Genomic DNA, 20,169 nt, shown 5'->3' on the forward strand with positions numbered 1-20,169 from the left:
TTTGGTTTTGGGCGTAATTCTCGGGTTTTTGGGAACTTGTTTTGGTAATTATGATTTTTCCGCTGATTTATACTCTGAACTGGTTTTGAAATGAAATGAACTGTCTTGAGTGTAAGAATTTTGTAAGTTTCTTGTATGATTACCAACTGTAGGATTCCCGGGATTCGGGGTCTTACAAGTTGGTATCAGAGCCATGGTTCGAAGGATCTGAGAATCCCCGAATGCTTGGACTCGAACTGTAAGGGAAAAGACTAGTATGCCAACTGCGAGTAGTTGCACGCCAAGAGGTAACTTTAATTATTTAGTTATTCCTTTGAATTTTAAAGTTTCCAGCATATTATTAATTGTTTAAGTGCTAGATAGAATGCTAATGCGGTTAGGGACAGGGGGTGCTTAGGATGGGCGGGTAAAGTAAATGGCTAATTACACTCGATCAACGTCATTAGCAGTTTACCCTTACCTTACATGTTCTAAATACTACTTGTACTTGACCGTGTTAAAATTCTGTCTTTGTAGGGATAACTCATGGTTAATACTTGTGCAGCTAAGAGAGGTCGTCCTAGTGTTCGTGGTCGTGGTTGTAACCCACGTGCCGAAGCCGAGAGTGAGATTCCAACTCCCCAGCAGGAAGAAACCCCGATTCATGAGGAGGGGGATAACCCCGCCTTAGATCCTTCTATGCGCAAGGCGATCGCGGATGAGGTTTATCAGGTTCTCTATAGCGCCATTCCCGAGATCGTTGCTGAGGCAGTTAGGGCCATGGAGGAATCATTGGTTGGTAAGAGTTCGGATAAGGAAAGGAGGGGTAAGGAGACGCAGGTCGAGGAGGAAGAGGTGTTTGTGCCGAGTGGGGATGAAGATGATGTTCAGACTATTAGTGTGTCTACCCGGGGTTGTTCGTATGGAGACTTTAAGAAATGTGACCCTCCTTTATATGGTACTAAGGATGCGTTGGCAGCACATCAGTGGGTGAGGGAGATGGAGGCCGTACTAAGGGTTAGTAAGTGTGAGGGGGAAGACATGGTGACTTATGCTACAGCCTCGTTTCGTTCCGAGGCGCTGTGTTGGTGGGATAATCTAGCGCAGGCTATGGGTGATCGTTCTATTTGGAGGATGGCTTGGGAGGAGTTGAAGAAGTTGGTTCTTGATCAGTTTTGTCCTCCGCACGAGTTGGATAAGATTGAACAGGAATTCTTGACCTTGCAGGCGGGCAGTATGACGCGTCGGGAGTATACCACAAAGTTTAATAACGATCTGGTTACTCCTGAAGCCAAGAGGATTAAAAAGTATGTGAAGGGTCTTCCGGTGGATATTCGTAGGGCCGTGGTGACCACCGACATGAGCTCGTTTCACTCGGTGGTTACCCTAGCGGGCACATTGTATGATCAGAGAGAGAAGTTACCGCCGACCGAGACTAGGAAGACGTGGAACTCAAATTCGTTCGGTAAGCGGCCCGGGGACACAACTTTAATTCGGCTGAGAAGAGGGTAAAGACTGAGACTTCGGATTTCAAAAGGGATGCGGCGTTTGGTAATTGCAAGAAGTGCAGGAAACCGCACAAGGGGGAATGTAAGATTGGGTCTGGTTCCTGTTTTCGATGTGATAAGGTTGGACACCCCCATTTCGAGTGTCCGTCGTTAACTTGTTTCCGCTGTATTACCTTTATTTTATGTATTGGGCTTGATTGTATGTTTTGTGTTTATGTATGTTTGGGACCAAGGCCATGTAAAGAAGCCCATTGGGCATGTTATGTAATGAAACAACTTCTCATGCGCCATGAGAACAAAAGTCTTTTGCCAAAATCTTATCCTCTTGTTCTTTCTCTCATTTCTCTCACTAAACATCCGAAAATAAACTTCAAGATCCGAGACCAAGGTGCTTGGTGTGATATTCCGCTAGCATCAAGTTTGGTTGATCCAAGAATAGTTGTTAGATCCACCCCGTTAGGACCTACACTTACGTTTTTCGTTAGTAAGGTATTTGAATGTATGTTTTGAAAATATAAGTTTATAAATTATGCAATTAGCATAAAGATGAACGTTGTTAGCACCAGGCAACTTGCAACTTTATATCTTGTCTTAGTTAGATCGTGTATCTAATGTCTGGCACCTGCTAGTTTGTGTTTGTACGCCTTTGTTCTTGGTTAAATATTACATTAGACGCCCACAGTGTCTAAACATGGTACAACCACGAACTTCGAATTGACGAAACATCGATGTTTGAACCGATGAAACATCAATGGTGTATTTATTTGAGAATGTATTAAAAATCCTATATCTTTTCACTTATTATATCTCATCATTCTTTTTTTCCGTGTATTTGTTAAAGATTTATGTCAAAATATTCGCTTATCGACTGCTTGGTCTTCAAGTGTATTTGTTAAAGATTTATGTCAAAATATTCGCTTATCGACTGCTTGGTCTTCAAGGGTACTACCTCAAACACCTTGTAGTTGAGCACATTTGACACATGTTTCCTAGATACTTATGTGTTGTCTTTTACGTATCGATCCTCAATGGCTTGAGTGTATAAGAATGATGATTGAATTAGAAAAATAGTTATGGCTTGTAAATAATTTTTATCAAACGTAAAGAAACTATCCACAAGTTTCTTGATACGCATTCTTTATTTAAAAAAAAAGTTTTTTTTTTATAAAATTTAATAAATATATAACTCAAATATATTAGTTCAAATGTATAATAATCAACATAGTTAACAAAATAATTAGGCCTATGACTATATTTTTGGGCCACAAATTATTTTTCGGCCCAAAAAGTTTAAGCTCAGGTGAAAAACAGAAACTGAACCAAATTTACAAAAACCAAAAAACCATAATCAGACAGAGTCAAAATTCCAAAAATTAAAGTTTCGATTAACACAAACTGAGCCGTTAACACCCTCAATAAAATTAAATTTGAGACCCCAAGTAAACTAAATTTAAAGAAAAAATCAATAACATTAAATTTGGCACTGGTAAAATTTGTAAATTAGAATTAGGAGTATCAAAGTTCAGGCCGACCCACTTTCTCCTCACCTGGGGAAACAAAACCCTAAAACTGCTTCTAGCCTTCTTCTTCTTCTTCCATGGAGGATTCGGATCCTCAATGAGGAGCAGTGATTGGTTCTAACGAAGACCTTTTAACAGAGATCCTTATACGCCTCCCTGTTACCTCCATCCTTTGTTTCAAATCCGTATGTAAACACTGGCGATTGCTTTTGACTCACACACACTTCACCCACCGCTATGATAATAATAATAATAATAAGAAGAACCTTTCCAAATCTGTTGGTCTATTTGGTCGCTATGGTTTATATGTTCCCTTTGATGTTGAAAACCGTAGTCTCGATTTCTACTTTAATAGCTCCAATGTCATAATCCTGCAATCTTGTAACGGTTTATTACTTTGTTATGCCCCTTACAATGGTGGTATCAAATATTATGTTTTCAATCCCACCACCAAGCAATTGGCATTCATCCCATCGGTCCCCAAACGCGTCTGTTCTATGGCTCTGGCGTTTCATCAAACACATTGTGTACACTACAAAGTTGTTTGTGTTACTTCTTTAGAGACCTTCAGTAGGTTGTTCCAGCTTCTAGTCTACTCGTCTGATACGGGGAAATGGAAGATTTGTATCGAATCTTTCTCTGCGCAAAGATCCGAGCTCCACCACCCGGTTTATTGGAATGGAGCCATTCATTGGGCTCCTGATTATCTAGATAGCAATTTCTTGTACTTCAAATTAGATGTTGGAGAGTTGCAAATGTTGCCTGTGCCGGAGGAGTTGGTGTCTGCTGAGTTAGAGACAATGTATTTTGGGGAATCGGGAGGTCATCTACATTTTATATCAAAAACCAATCGTAGAGATATTATATTGAACGTGAATGTGTACGAGATGTTGATGGACCGTTCGGGGTGGTTTAAGTATCAACTACGGCTTGATGCGCTTTTGGGTGATTTCCCGGAAATGATCCAACATATGGAGAGTGTGGATTATTTCGGGAACATGATCTTTCGAAACGAATATGGTTTTCGAGTGGTGGATGTGGTTAGAGGCAAAGAAGAAGATACATTCTTGGTGCTGTTAACTTCCGGGAAGATGATAAATTACAATGTTTACGACAAGAGTTTTAAGGAGTTATATAGTAACAAATACTCCTGTGAATTCGCAAGTTTTTATCGTTACATCGAAACCTTGTCTTCTTTTTAGAAGACAATTAGGTCTGTTTATGTTTGTCTAACAAGGTGTTTGAATGTCTTTTAAAATATTATTTTATATCTGGTGCTAAGTTGATGATCAGACTTGAAGGTTTAGTAACGTTTTGTGTTTGTTAAAAACTTTGTTTATGGAGAAATGGTAAATTTATTTACTTGCAAGTTTATATTCTGGCTTAATTGGAATGTGGCTCCTATTTGTTTGTGCGCCTCTGTTCATTAGAACATGTGCCATTTAGTTATTGATATTTATACAACAATATGCACTTTTTGGTAACCAAATTGTGTGGTATTTTTGTTCTTGGTATCATAGAGACAGAGAACATTAAGGATGGGCATATGATGGACAAGTAGCTGATAGGCTTCGTGGTTCTTTTACATGTTTGACTCTTAAAAGTCAAAAGTCAAACAACAGATTCTTTATTATCTTGATTTAATTAGGTTAACTGTTAACAAACAAAATCAACTTGAATAGTGAGAATAACAGTTAACAGTTTAAATTATACATTTTCACAAATGAGAAAGTATAATATCTAAATCTGACACAATCAAAAACCTTTGAAATGGGACAACATTTTATTACATGAGTTAAACCACTAGACTAATGAATGCGGAGTTAAAACCACTACACTATTGAATATAGCGCGAGGACATTGGAATGACCTAATATTTACTGGAAAATCGACTCGCTCAAATAGTAAAGAGCAAAATAAGGCATGCAGTGCTGTTGGTAGATAAAGGTCGCTAGTGCTACCACATGCTTGATAAATTTTTGATAATGGTAGGATTAGAGAAGACGCTATAAAAAGAAGTAAAACGTGATAAGAATTGAGTAGTTTAAATGCGCCTTCTCATATTTGATATTTTGATTTGATGCAAGACAACACAACTTTTAGTTTAATAGCCCAAAATAATTTGATCTCTTAATCTTACCAAACTTCATTGCCACTGTAAATTTCCAAAAATACAAGAACAAAAATAACCGAAAAAACTTACAATTATAAGCCGATAAGGTTCTAGGTCACTTACACAACCTCTTCAGAGAAAAATGTTAATAAATTAATGATTTTAACCTTTTAGAAAAGAAAAAACAACCATTAGGGTGTTTCTGATAATAATGGTTGTGTGGAGGTTGATTCTTCCATTGTGATACACGCTTGAGGCAAAGAAGGCGGTCGATATGCTTCTACTGCTTTGAGACATGCCGCATCAACATCACTCGGTCCATATTTGTCAAGCTCATCACTATCCTTGGCATCCTAAGTAACAATACAACTATCAAGAGTTATGATATGTATTTAGTTTAAAACAACTTTGACTTCTAATTCATAATTATCAAAAAAGTAGACCAGGGTATAGAAAAATAAGCCGTAGAAAATAATTGTGACATTGAACAATAAAAAAAGGCGAGTACTTGCAATTAAAACGGGTAATACTATGTAATGTCTGAATGTTATTTTGTTGTCTGAAAATATAATAAGATGTTTGAAATCTAAAAGTTCTTGATAATTAAAAGTTTGTACATAAAGTAACCAAATATGACAATTTTTGTGAAATAGGAATGGGTTACTCAAATTTAGGGCAGGCGATTACAGACATAATCCAAATAACGAAATGAAATTAACTAGGCTTTGGTTGTCATATCTAACTGGATTAATAAACATATCGTGTTCAGATATTACATGTTTAACTCGTTTCAATAGACAGGTTGAGCGGTCGGCATGTTAAAATAAAAATAAAATAACATATCTTACAAGGTCAACCCATTTGATCCATTTATTACAATATGCCAACCATGTTTATGACCCGTTTACAACTTGATTACAGCCTGTCAACCCTTTAGGCCGTTTACATAAATGGGTTACACAAGTTGTGTTCGAGTTACATGATTTTAAGGTGTCCAGGTTAGGGGTTATGTATTTAAATACATGGTCGTGTTCATGTCATCAATTCAATCGACACTTTTGTTAAAAAAATAAAAAATAGTTGATTTTGTTTTACATTTGAATAATCAGTTTGGAGCTGCTGTTATGGAACTGATTATCCAAATATTAAAAGCTGATCACAGCAACTTAATACCAAAACACAAATCCAAACACCGCTTAACAAGTAGGTAAATCAGGAATGTGAAGACTAAAATCAAACATACCTTGACAGAGCAGTTATAAAATGTAGGAAGAAACCGGAACTTGCAATACTCATTGTAAGCTATAGTGACAACAAGGAGCGGTATTGTCGCGATGGATGCAGAGGGTTTTGATTTTAATCCAAAGAGCCCAATCATGGTAATTTGCATGACGATGATGGCCACAACAACATGATGATGTATATAAGGCCAATATTGTCCACATGTCTCATATGTTGTTTCATACACATCATGAAACTGCATCAATACACACATTATCAAGTTAACGCTATATCTCATGAACATTCAATAAAGTCTAAATTCAAATTTATAGTGTTGTATAGATTGAATCAAACCTGATTGATGTACACCACATAGCCTAGAAGGAAGTAGACGATGAGAAACGGAAGAAGTAACGGTGCAATGACCGCGTATACGGTGCCTATAAGCACGAAAAGAGAAGCAAATGGAATAATTCTATAATAAGGAAATGAAAAGAGATAGTTGAATTTCTTTTTTCCCCGGCCCCACGTATGTATTTTCATAGTATCCCATATAAGTAATCCGGGTTGAAGCATCTCGATTGAAAATCCCGCCAACCCACTCGTCAAAATATATGTCATAAAGAAGTCAGCCTGCACAGATATAATAATTATAATTAGAGTTAATTACATAGATGGCCCCAAACTCGTTACAAAATTGAAACCACAAACCTCGCCTTTTATTAATATCATAAACTAAGTGACGGAAAAAGAAGAGATAAAAGACATTCATGCTACTTACTCGAGCAGAGACCGCCCCTGCAAGGCGGCTCGGTACATCCCGTGGGTTAACGAAACTTTTCCCAATTTGATCAAGTAAAGATCCCGATAAAACACTCATGAAAAACACATTAGCCATTAAAAAGTAGAAAACCATGTTGCTAGCTTTTTGTTCCTGTTGGCTTCTTGAAACATAACCAGCTACTCCCGCCATTCCTTTTATAACAAAAGGAACAACATAAAGAAATACACTAAGAATAACACTCGGAAGATAACCTGTAATAACCGAGCTCAATCCTGGTCTGCAAAACATAGAATATTTTAAATTTTATAGGTAAATCAAGTATCAATTTCAAAGTTACATAACTTGTGAAAACTTACATTAACTGGATAGCCATGGCTGGTGGAAACCATGTCTTTAGTTTTTCATATTGTGTTATTCCTTGAACAGCGGTTACTGGGATAGCAAAGAATATAGTGAAAAGAACTTCTGCAGTGAAAACGCCGGTTCTGTAGAGTACTAAATGCTTATAAGGGATTGATAAATTCTTCCACAATACATCTCTAGGTTCCGGGGCCATTTGAGTGATCCATGTTAATGGATTTGGATGCTGCTGTGTTTGAGAAACGAGTGCAGCATCCCAACGAGACTTAAATGTGACAAAAGCAACCGGTAATTCCTACAAAGTACAAATTAAATGGTGATTAACATTTTAGATTTGAAGTTTCAATCAGCTATCCTTTGCATACATGAGTGTTTCAAACGTGAAGTGTTTGGATATGCATATTCTGCTTCTAGTTATCATATCATTTAGGGGTCGCATTTTTCAACTTTGTATAATTAGTTTAATAATAGCTGCAACATGGAATACATATAAGATATAGATGCATGTACATGTATGATGTTTAATGATGGTGACTGTCACATTACCTTAAGATGATTTCTTTCATACAGAATCTGAAACGAATGATAAGCATTTGGATGATATCTAGAGAAGAAATGATCAACACTACAACTGAATTCGATATGTTCATCGCACAAAGGAACTTGTCGAACCAGAACAGTGAGTTGAGTCGGTTGATGCCTCATGTTACGCAACTGTTGAACTCTTTTACCAAGAACAATTTTGTATTCCTAGAGATCAAATGGAGCACACGAGGTCACCTGTTATAAACCTCACCAAAATATACAAATGCAGTAAATAATTAACTTCAAAAGCAGTGCAACAAAAGCAAAACTTACTAAACAAATTACCTTGTGAAGCATATATATTCCTGTAAAGGATATGAAGCAGACCGATAAGAAGTGTATCCAAAGCCTGTTTGATCCTTTAGGAATATTGGAAATTGTGAGCGAATCCATGGAATGGGAGGTTGAAGATGATCCATAGGAAACAGACCAGTTGAGTGGTAGAAGAAGCATCAATCCCACAGCAGAGCACACCACAAAAAACTTTATCCTGCCAGAAAGATAATTGCAAATGGTCATGCTATAGCTACACCACCCCCATATGATTTCATGCCATCAACCAGCCGTCCACAAAACACTCACTATTTTGACCAAAAAAGTTAGACTTTGAAAATTATTGGTCAGAACGGTCGTTGGAACAATATCCGGAGTGTCATTCCTTTCTTACCATAGAGGATCAAGCTTTGAAAATTACTAGTCAGAACTAGAGGTGCAAAGGAGCCGAGCTGCTCGTGAGCTACTCGAGCTCGAATAGACAAAGAACTTGAAATGAGCTGAGCCCAAGCCTCAAAGAAAGCTCGTTTAATTAGTTATCAAGCTCGAGCCTTGTATGGGAAGCTCATTAGGCTCGTTGAGCCTTGTTTATTTTTAAGTTTTACCTCTTTTGGACCTCTATGCATAAGTTCACATTGCACACCCGAGCTCGAGCTTAGCTTTAGCTCGTTCAAGGTACCACACGAGCTCAAGCTGGATCGTTTTAAGGTTTTTCTCAAAATATATAAAAATAATTAAAATCCTATCTAAATTAATTAATATAAAAAAACGAGCCGACCCCGAGCTCGAAAAAACAACTCACGAGCCGAGCTTAAAAAAAGGAGCTCGAAACGAGCCAAGCTCAAGCCCAATCGGTCTTGGGCTCGGCTCGTTTATCCCTAACTCAGAACGCCCGTTTGTCCAAAATCTGGGCCGCCCTTCTGACCATGTACGATTAAACTTAAAACTTTTTGATCAAAACAGCAGTCTGACCTCTATCTAGAGAGCCGTTTGAAACGGTAGCTACCCATATTGTAAACTTTCTATAAATTGCTTTTAAACCTAATTTCAATCATTGTAATACGAAACAATTGTTCTAAATCCATAAACTCAGTACATAAAAACAACAAAACAGTGGAAATAAATCAACCAACCCTAATTTAAAGAACCGCATGACGACGAGTGCATCAAGACCACACGCACTCAAAACCTCATCCTCAGAAACCCTAACAGCGTCACGGATCCAATCTACAGACGGAACAAACCGCGTAAACGACTGGTCGAATAAAATCGAATGGCGCAAAGAGAGACGACGGCAGTAGTAAATGTTGGCATTGGCATGTTGTTTCCGGAAGACGGAGAAGAGACACAGGATGACGACGGCAAGGCCTAGGTTGATTGCCGCCGATGCTAATAAGCTCTCCGGCGTCATGAAGGTTGGTTGATTTGATTCTCCGGCGTGTGTTAAGATGAGTCGGTGAGTGAGGTGTATGGTGGATTGACAGTTGCCGCCTTTGGTTGCACGTGGAAGAGGGTAACTGAAAGACAAATGATACAAACATAATATTTCATGCATGCTTACCTGTGTATTGAGTTTCTTGAAATATATTAAATAAATTTAAAACAACTAATAAACAATAAACGAGCCCAATCTGAACTCAAGTTTGAAAACACGACTCACAAGACAAGCTTGACTTTGAGCTCTTGTAAGTATGAACGAGACAAGCTCGAGATCAGCTCGTTTACACCCTTACAAATATGTTGAGTTTGAGTAAGCTCACAAGTCTTTAGTTTTCTTTTATTTGGCTTATGATCATGCATTACCAATTATGATGTAATGATCATTCACTTAAATTGTTTGTGTAAATGCTAGATGTCACGTTGTTGTTGGTCCACACGTGGTTCGCAACCATAAAAGCATAGATTAAAATTAAACAAGCATGTTAGAAATGCTTAATTGTGATTTTATAATGAGTTTAAATTCATTGACAGATGTAACTTACGGCCTCTTTAATCAAAAATCAAAATCTTATTTGGGTTTTAAAACAAGATCAACTTTATTAGAAAAATTAAGTGGTCAATTTTGTTAACAAAGTAATATATTTATAAAAAAAAAAAACAAAAAAGATTCCGGATCAAGATCAACAAAACACAAACAAACCTTTCAAAATCTAGATCTCACAATCCTTTTCACTTAAATGTTCGAATCAAACAAAAAAAAATAGCATGAGTGTGGAAATTATTATTGATTAGCCAATCAATCGAATCAAATACGAAACAATTTAGAACATTAAAGTTAAAACTTACGAAATGAACTCGAGCGGCCGTCTTCTAGACGACTCATACGTTAATACTTTTGTGGGCTCGTTTCTTTTCTTTCATTTGAAGCCCAGAATAACTAATTAAAATTCAGCCCATGTTTTGTTCTAGTTCACTTTATTTTAAAGTATCTTCGCTTCTTGCTCGTTTCATCATTATTTCTTTTACTAGATACTCCATTTATTTTTCACCTCATTTAATAATTAATTCAAACTTGAAATAATTCAATGGTGACACCGTATTTTATTTTAATCGCAACTTCACTCACTTTCTTAATTTATTATTTTTATAATATAAATATTTAATTATATTGGATTGGTGAAACCATTACGCATCCTTTTTATAAGACGTTTTTCATTTACGTGAAAACAACGTGACAAAACATTTTTTTCTTTGTCGCGTAACAACTAGTGATGCTCTAATATTTAAATGAGATATATTATATAACATGGTAATATAGTATGATTAAACTTTGATCCAAAAAGAAACACTTAATTTTAAAACTCCAAACATAATCTTCGAAACACCACTTAGGGGGTGTTTGGTAGAGGGATTTTATTGGGGAGAAATGAAATTAGAAATATTTCTTTTGTTTGTTTTCCACTTTTCATTTCTATTTCTCTTTCTCTAAAACTAGAGAATTCCATTTCTCTTTAAAACAAAGAGAAATCCATTTCTCAGCAGCCTCCTCATAACATGTCACCACCTCGTCTCCGGCCACCACCCCGTCTCCGGCCGCCACCTCGTCTCCAAGTCTGCAACCGCCACCTCGTCTCCAAGTCTGCAACCACCACCCCGTCTCCGCCGTTCGCAGTGGTGAACACAGAGATGATAACCGGTTGTAGGTTGCAGGTGGTACAGGTGAACGGAGATTAGGGTTTCAAGTGGTGGTTCGTGGTAGGTTAGGGTTTTCAGATGGTCGGGTGATTGTGGTCGCAGGTGGGTGACAGTGGTGGTGGAAATCGGCGGTGGTTGCAGGTGGCTTCTGATTATCATCATCATCATCGCCACCACAAGCACCACCACAAAATCTTCAAAGAGGCAGTGATAACAGATCTGAGCCTCCTTTTTCTATATCTTATGTTCCAAAAATTTGAATCTTTTTTAATTTCTTGTGTACTGTGGTTGAAGAAGGGGGTTTGGTGGCGGCAGCCGGTGGTGGTGGGCTGTGGTTGAAGAAAGGGCTGTGGTGGTGGTGTGGGGCTGTGGTGGTGGGGCTGGTGGTGGTGGTGGGGCTGGTGGTGGTGGTGCTGTGGTGGTGGTGCTGGTGGTGGTGGGGCTGCGGTGGTGAGTGGTGTCAGGTTGGGTTGAGGTGGGGTTGGGTATGGTAGAGTTCTCTGTTTATTTTCTCGTGTACCAAACAAGAGAAATGATTCTCATTCTCCATATCAATTCTCTTTCTCTACAATTCCATTTCCATTTCTATTTTCTCTCAATTTCCATTCTCTGTACCAAACACCCCCTTAGATAAAAAAGATACACTACGGATTTGCAAAACAACCACAACCACAACCACAACCACAACCACAACCACCAACTCCATTATCCCCCAATAACAATCATCCACCTCAGCTTCTCATCTTATCCAACAGATTTCACAACTCCACCCATTTCTACACCTTCCTACAAACTTTAATCATCATCATCATCATCTTCGTCCCAACACTTTCCAACCTTAATCCAACAGACATCAACCCAAGATGTCTTTCACAATCTCCACAAGCTTCATTCAACCCCTTGAGGTATCCAACCTCAAACCCTCATCCAAACCCAAGGTTGCATGTCCAACTATTATTTGTTCAAGTGCTACCGAAGACAAGAGCCAGAAAGTTGATGGAAAAGGGTCCTTAAAGGCGTTGTCGGCTGCACTTGCACTATCTTCGATCCTGGTGTCGTCGACTGTACCGGTGTTACCTGCGAATGCCGATATATCGGGTTTGACTCCGTGTAAAGAGTCGAAGCAGTTTGCAAAAAGAGAGAAGCAGTCGCTTAAGAAGCTTGAAAATTCTTTGAAGCTTTATGCTCCGGATAGTGCTCCTGCTCTTGCTATTAACGCTACCATTGAGAAGACTAAGCGCAGGTAATTTCTTAAAAGTAATAAGAAATTTATGAGTTTGAGTTTAGGATAACGGGTGGGTGGGGTTCAGGTCAACCCGTAACGTTTAGCTAATCGAGTAGCCTCTGGTCGATAAGTGTTGTTTAAACTTTAACACCATTCGTGTTCTATCCCTTCCATGTCTTTAAATTTAAAATTACGCTAAATAAACCTATATCTTCTTTACCCTTTTCAATTAAATAATATTTTTCATATTTTCTCATTCATCCACTTTCAACAAATATTAAAAAAACTTAGGAGGTGAAAAGTTGTTTTTCAAATTTAAAGTAAATTAACTGCTTTCACTCACAAAACCCTAAACCACCCTCTATATTATAAAAACACCACCACTGAATACGGTGGATAAGATGTAAATGCTCTAATCTAGAGGTTTTAGATCATAAATCATTGAAACTGACCGAACAGTCCAAATCAAAAGAGCAGGCTGGCGGTTTCAGATATTTACGGTTTGGTTTACAGTTTGGAACTGGTCATGTAACATTGATTATTTGATTTTCTTTTAGAAAAATAAGTTTATTTTTAATAAATTCAACAACAGTCCTTATCATTTTTTGGAAATTGTTTAATGCAAACTTAAGTTTCTAATTAAAATATAATATTTTGGTTAGGAACCAAACTATGAAACCTGCTGGTTCAGTTTGCATAATTCCAAAACCGCAGGTACTAGTTCGAACCAAAATATGTGGTTTATCAAAACCGGTTAAACCAGACGGTAAACAACTGTTGTTTAAACTAAATAACTATTTTATTGTAGAGTCTGGAAAAAAGGAAGAAGGAAAATAGATTTTATATAAATTTGTAATTTAGAGTATCAAGATGGAAAAAAAAAATTTCGGGTTAACCGAGCCATTTTCTTGTCAACCTACGAAAATTTTGGGTTTGTGTTAGGTTCAACCTACCACCTGAACACCACTTGTTTAACACCTGCTTTGAAACGTAAAGATTGTAAACCATTGAAATGTATTTGATTTACACACATGTAGGTTCGACAACTATGGAAAGTATGGATTGTTGTGTGGATCGGACGGGCTGCCGCACTTGATCGTAAGTGGTGATCAAAGACATTGGGGAGAGTTCATCACCCCCGGGATTTTGTTTCTATACATAGCTGGATGGATCGGGTGGGTTGGAAGGAGTTACTTGATTGCTATTCGGGACGAGAAAAAGCCCACACAAAAAGAGATCATCATCGATGTTCCTCTGGCTTCTAGGTTGGTATTTCGTGGATTCAGTTGGCCCATTGCGGCTTACCGCGAGCTTTTAAATGGGGAACTCATCGACCCAAACGTTTAACTTTTTGTTTGTGACAAGTGACAAGTTTATATGTATCTAATGTTTACTTATTATGTTACATTGTTTGTCTACAAGGTTTTATAAGGGACTGTTTCAATTCACAATTTCAATGTACATTTTTCCTATGTATTTGTAACATTATGATTTGTTTGTGATTTTTTGCCGATGTAAAACACGTGCTTATTTATTTTCTCAACACTCCCGACATTGTTCTTTTCCAAAAACGAGGTTAAATGAAAGGTCACTTTGTGTTGGATGGTCCTTGGTCCTTACACTCCCCACAATGGTGGATCTAAATTACATCAGTAGTAATATGAGCCGAAACATATTCGAAATAGGGTACTTTTGGTGTTGTAAGCTATCTCGAATGCTAGTACCGTACCAGTACCATGATGAACGATACCTATCCCGACGGACATTAGTATCAATATTGTCGGAACCGTTACCAGAAACAACAAATTTTGTGTAATGAAATTGAATTCTATTTTGTTGAAAGTTATATCACATTTATAACATGTAACTAATTCAATTCAATGCGTTTTATTTTTGAGGAAAATCTGGATCATCAAATTGCTGGGCTTGGACTAATTGGAGGCTGGATACATACTATTGGGCTTGTAGCAGGTCCAAGTGTGAAGTTGACCGGTCAAAGCCTTTTGTATATATAACATTCATTTAGATATTTTTCTAATATAGATATACAGAACATTTTTTACTCTCTCTCTCTCTCTCTCTCTACAAAGTTGTTAGACAAGTGATTACAGAGATCTAGGGTTTGGTGCTTGTTCGTATTGTTCATGCTCTGTTGCTCGTTAGGTCTCGTGTATATTTGTATTCAGATCAACACATTGATGATCTGCGTGTAATTAAAACGAAGTAATTGGGATCTGCGATTGGTTTTATTGTTTACAAGTAATAGATTAGAATTATCATATTTTTACATGGTATCAGAGCGTAAAGAGCTTTGATTCTTGGGATTCCACTGTCTGATCGTTACCAATTGCAAGGATTTCTGGTTTCCAATTCGAAACCTTAATTTTTGGGCGTTTTACTGTCTTTGGTGTTTTCGGGTTAATATGAAGTATTAACGGTGTGGCCGCTTTGATTTGACGCAATTTTTTTTTTCTGTCTAGATCTATAACCCTAAGTGAAGGTTGTAGATCTTGACTCTTGGAAGGAACACCCTAACTTGGGCGCCCCTTGGTCAGTTCTTTCCATTTCTTGTTAATTTCTGTTACACGACTTAAATTGCTTACGCATATTTGGCTGGTTAGGTGTTCCAGCAAGTGGATAACAGGGAGAGACATCCCCTGTTCTTTGTGTTGTTGCATATTAGTTGATCTTTTTGTGTAGTTTGTTTGTAAGTTGTAAGTATGAGTGATGCTTCTAGTTCTAGTACTCTGATTAGGAAACTTGATGCTAGTGATCCTCTTTATTTGCATGCCAGTGATTCTAGTAGCCTCGCTGTTGTAAGTATAAAATTAACTGGTTCTGAAAATCATACCGTGTGGTCAAATGCAATGACTCTTGCACTTCAAGTAAAAAATAAAATTAGTTTTATTGATGGTTCTTGCATCAGATCCACGGATGATGAGATACTTGCAAAACAGTGGGATAGGTGTAATTCTATTGTGCTTACTTGGATTTTAAATTCTGTTTCCGAAGAGTTGTATCTTGGTCAAGTATATTCTAAATTTGCTTCAGAAGTTTGGAATGAATTAAAAGAGACATATGATAAAGTCGATGGATCGGTTGTGTTTAATATGTATCAAAAAATTAATATGTTCTCACAAAATAATATGCATGTGTCTGAATACTACCATAAATTGAATACTATGTGGAAACAACTTGATAAAATTCTTCAGTTACCTGCCTGTACTTGTACTGCTTCAAAGATTTAATGATTTCAATCTTATGATCAAACTAATGCAATTTTTAATAGGACTTGATAATAGCTATCAGTCTGTTAGGTCAAACTTGCTTATTAGAGAGGAACTTCCTACTGTAAAGGAGGTTTTCTCTATAATATCTAGAGAAGAATTGCATAGACAAACTAGTAGTAGTAGTAGTCAAAAGGGACAATCTCAAAATATGGGATTTGTTTCTAAGTCTAATCAGATATTTGATAATAAAAAGGTTACCACTAGGTTTCAAAATCAAAGTGCTAAGTGCTCCCATTGTAATAAAATAGTTGATAAGTGTTTTGAAATAATTGGTTATCCTAGTTGGATGAAGCCTAGGAATGGGCAAGGTAAAAAGATAAGTGCTAATAGTAATAATTCTATATATGATAATACTACTACTAGTGACGGGAATAATAATAATCCCTCTGTTAGTGGTCTTTCTTCTGAACAAATTCTTAGGTTATTAAGCCTGTTAGATGAAAAGGCTGGGGACAATCATCAAAGCTGCAATGTGTCAGGTAATATGAATCCTTGGTTTTGCTCAATGAGCTTTAGTCCTCAATTTTGTTTTGCTAGTTCTAGTAATGCTAATAATATCACCGGGTGGGTGGTTGATTCAAGAGCAAACCAACATATGGTTATGTCTGATAAAGAGTTAATAAATCAAATAAATGTGTCTGATCTAAATATAAGAGTTAAAGATCCTAATGGCACTAGTGTTGGGATAACTAAAATTGGAAATATTAAACTAAGTGATAAAGTTACCTTATTTGATGTCTTTGTAGTTCCGGATTACAATGTGAATCTTATGTCTGTTTATAAACTTGCTAAAGATAGTAAGTTGACTGTATTTTTTGATGAGTTTAAATGTTATATACAGGACTCATTTACAAAGAGTGCCCTGGTGACTGGTAGTCAAGTAGATGGTTTGTACATTTATTGGGTCTACTTTAACTGATAAGGTGTGTTATAATAGCCATAGGACTGTTAATTTGTGGCATGCTAGGTTGGGCCACCCATCAGATGCGGTTTTAAATGTGTTAAAAGATCATTTATGTCTTAAAACTATTGACTCTCTTGTTCCTTGTGATGTTTGCCATAAGGCAAAACAACATAGGGAACAATTCCCTTTGAGTGATCATAAATTGAAGGAGCTAGGAGAATTAATACATCTTGATGTGTGGGGCCCTAATAGGGTTCTAAGCAGAGAGGGGTATCGATACTTTCTTACTATTATAGATGATCATACTAGGGTAGTTTGGGTTTATCTTATGAACCATAAAGATGAAGTTTTTGATAACATTAAAAATTTTGTAATAATGGTTAAACCCCAGTTTAATAAAGTCATAAAGATCTTAAGAAGTGATAATGGGACTGAATTTGTAAATAACCAAATGAACATATACTGTCTTGAAAAAGGAATTGGTCATCAAACCACTTGTATCTATACTCCTCAACAAAATGGGATTGTTGAAAGGAAGCATAGACACTTATTAAATATAGCTAGATCTTTACTTTTTCAAGGAGGGGTTCCTCTTAGGTTTTGGTCTGACTGTGTGCTAACTGCTGCTTACTTGATTAACAGGACTCCATCTTCATTGTTAAATGGTAGGTCTCCCTATGAGTTGGTGTATGGGTTTAAACCTGTGTTGAGTCATCTAAGAATGTTTGGTTATCTTTGTTTCAGTACTATTTTAAATAACTAAGACAAGTTTTCAAGTCATGCTGAAAAGTGCGTTTTTATCGGATATTCTAATGAAAAAAAAGGCTACAAATTATGGAGTTTAGATAAAAAAAACAAGTATTTTTTTCTAGAGACGTGAAATTTTATGAATCTATTTTTCTGTTTGTTGATAATCATGTTTTGAAAGAAGTTGACACAGTTAATTCTAAGGTCAACAACATAAATTTTTTTGATTTGTTTGATCAATCTGAATCTAAACATTCTAGTGACCAAAACATTCCCAATGATGAGTTTATTGCTGATCATAATAGACATGAAACTTCTACCCATCGGTCTCAGCAGTCTAGCAATGGTTCTAGTGCTACTGATGGCAGGGCAGATGTTGTTGATCAGCAGCCTAGTAGTTCAAGATCAGGTTCTAGCGGGGCTGGGGATGTAGGCAGAGGTAGTGTTGTGTCTAATGATAAAAACAATAATCATGCTTCTGAGGGAATTGAAGCTGAAATAGAACATAACACATCAACTTTATTAAGTAGATCAAGTAGGAATATTAGTTTTCCAAAAATTTTAAAAGATTTTGTTGTAGAAGGCAAGGTCAAGTATGGCCTTGAAAAAGTTGTCAATTATTCAATCTGTCTTTGCCAAATATGTGTTTTACTTCTGTGTTAGATAAAAGTCGTGAGCCAAAAACTTACTTTGAAGCTGCAACTGATCCTAAGTGGGTTGCAGCAATGAATGATGAAATTGAGGCTTTGAATAGAAATAATACATGGGAGTTGGTTGACTTACCACCCAATAGGAAAACTATTGGTTGTAAATGGATTTTTAAAATTAAATATAAATCAAATGGAGAAGTAAAAAGGTTTAAGGCTAGACTTGTAGCTAAAGGGTTTAACCAAAAAGAAGGGGTTGACTTTTTTGAAACTTTTTCACCTGTTGTTAAGATGATAACAATTAGATCTGTGTTATCTATTGCTGTTAAAAATGATTGGTCAATATTTCAACTTGATGTTAATAAGGCATTCTTGTATGGTGATTTACATGAGGATGTTTACATGTCATTACCTCAGGGGTATTTCTCTAAAGGGAAAACTAAAGTGTGTAAATTAAAGAAGTCCTTATATGGCTTAAAACAAGCCCCTAGGATGTGAAATGAAAAATTGATAAATGTATTGTTTGAATTAGGATTTGTACAAAGTCAATGTGATCATTCCATGTTTGTAAGAACAAGTAATTCTGTCTTTATTGTGTTACTTGTGTATGTTGATGATATTGTGATAACTGGTAGTTGTAATAAAGAAATAATGAAAGTTAAAGAATTTCTTAAAACCAAATTTTTGATAAAAGATCTTGGCGATCTTAAATATTTTCTTGGAATTGAGGTCTTAAAACTGATAAAGGTATATGTTTAACACAAAGGAAGTATTGTCTAGATTTATTAGCCGAGTATGGCATGACAGGGTGCAAACCGGTTAGTAGTCCTCTAGAACAACACTTTGTGATAACTAACATGTGTAAAAAGGATAATATTGTTTTGTCTAATATTACTGGTTATCAAAAGCTTGTGGGAAAACTCATCTATCTTGCTCATACTAGACCGGATATTGCATATTCTTTGCACTATCTTAGTCAGTATATGCATAAGCCAACTAGTTCACATTTACAAGTAGCTTTAAGGGTGTTAAGGTATTTGAAAGGTGCTCCTGGTAAAGGAGTGTTATTTACAAAAAGTGATTCTCTTGACTTAAAGGCTTATTTAGATTCTGATTGGGCAAAGTGTTTAGAGACAAGAAAATCTGTTACCGGATATTGTGTGTTTTTGGGGAGTTGTTAAGTTGCATGGAAGAGTAAAAAGCAGTTAACCATTTCAAGGTCTTCTGCTGAATCAGAATACCGTGCAATGTGTGCTGTGACATCAGAGATTATGTGGCTGATCAATTTATTATCTGAACTCAATATCAAGGTTAGTCTTCCAGTAAATTTATATTGTGATAATTTGGCTGCAATATCCATTGCAGCTAATCCAGTTTTCCACGAAAGAACTAAACATTTTGAATTAGACTTGTTTTTCTTAAGAGATAGAATTCCAAAGGAACAATCAAAACTATTGCTATTAAATCTAAAGAACAACTTGCTGACGTTTTTATGAAAGGTTAATAAGTCAACATTTAGAACTTTGTAACAAATTGTGTTTATTTGATGTTTTTGGACATGGAATTGTGGGTGGGGGGGGGGGGGGTGTTGAAAGTTATATCACATTTATAACAACTAATTCAATTCAATGCGTTTTATTTTTGAGGAAAATCTGGATCATCATATTGCTGGGCTTGGACTAATTGGAGGCTGGATACATACTATTGGGCTTGTAGATATGGATTTGTTGATGTGGGCTTGTAGCAGGTCCAAGTGTGAAGTTGACCAGTCAAAGCCTTTTGTATATATAACATTCATTTAGATATTTTCTAATATAGATATACAGAACGTTTTTTACTCTCTCTCTCTCTACAAAGTTGTTAAACGAGTGATTACAG

At 36.5% G+C, this 20,169-nt stretch overlaps 3 protein-coding genes across 3 annotated transcripts; 2 read left to right on the top strand and 1 right to left on the bottom strand.

The window, feature by feature from the left end:
• The first annotated feature begins 3,504 nt into the window (after positions 1-3,504).
• LOC143556328 (uncharacterized) lies at positions 3,505-4,209 on the top strand. The gene has a single exon (XM_077045671.1). The coding sequence runs from the start codon at positions 3,505-3,507 to the stop codon at positions 4,207-4,209; it is 705 nt and encodes a 234-aa protein (XP_076901786.1).
• Positions 4,210-5,223: 1,014 nt separating this feature from the next.
• Positions 5,224-9,763, bottom strand: LOC143556305 (hyperosmolality-gated Ca2+ permeable channel 2.5-like). Its single transcript, XM_077045659.1, has 8 exons — positions 9,477-9,763; positions 8,356-8,560; positions 8,032-8,235; positions 7,482-7,780; positions 7,123-7,402; positions 6,696-6,974; positions 6,364-6,597; positions 5,224-5,473 (listed from the first exon to the last, which is right to left on the bottom strand). The coding sequence occupies exons 1-8, from the start codon at positions 9,752-9,754 to the stop codon at positions 5,312-5,314; spliced, it is 1,941 nt and encodes a 646-aa protein (XP_076901774.1). The 5' UTR covers positions 9,755-9,763; the 3' UTR covers positions 5,224-5,311.
• Positions 9,764-12,341: 2,578 nt separating this feature from the next.
• Positions 12,342-14,059, top strand: LOC143556307 (photosystem I reaction center subunit III, chloroplastic). The gene is made up of 2 exons (XM_077045660.1): positions 12,342-12,721; positions 13,741-14,059. The coding sequence occupies exons 1-2, from the start codon at positions 12,342-12,344 to the stop codon at positions 14,048-14,050; spliced, it is 690 nt and encodes a 229-aa protein (XP_076901775.1). The 3' UTR covers positions 14,051-14,059.
• The last annotated feature ends 6,110 nt before the right edge of the window (positions 14,060-20,169 follow it).

Source organism: Bidens hawaiensis, unplaced genomic scaffold (genome assembly GCF_021521415.1).
Source record: "Bidens hawaiensis isolate Kalapana, Puna unplaced genomic scaffold, B.hawaiensis_p1.1 tig00018514_1, whole genome shotgun sequence".
NCBI classification, from domain to species: domain Eukaryota; kingdom Viridiplantae; phylum Streptophyta; class Magnoliopsida; order Asterales; family Asteraceae; genus Bidens; species Bidens hawaiensis.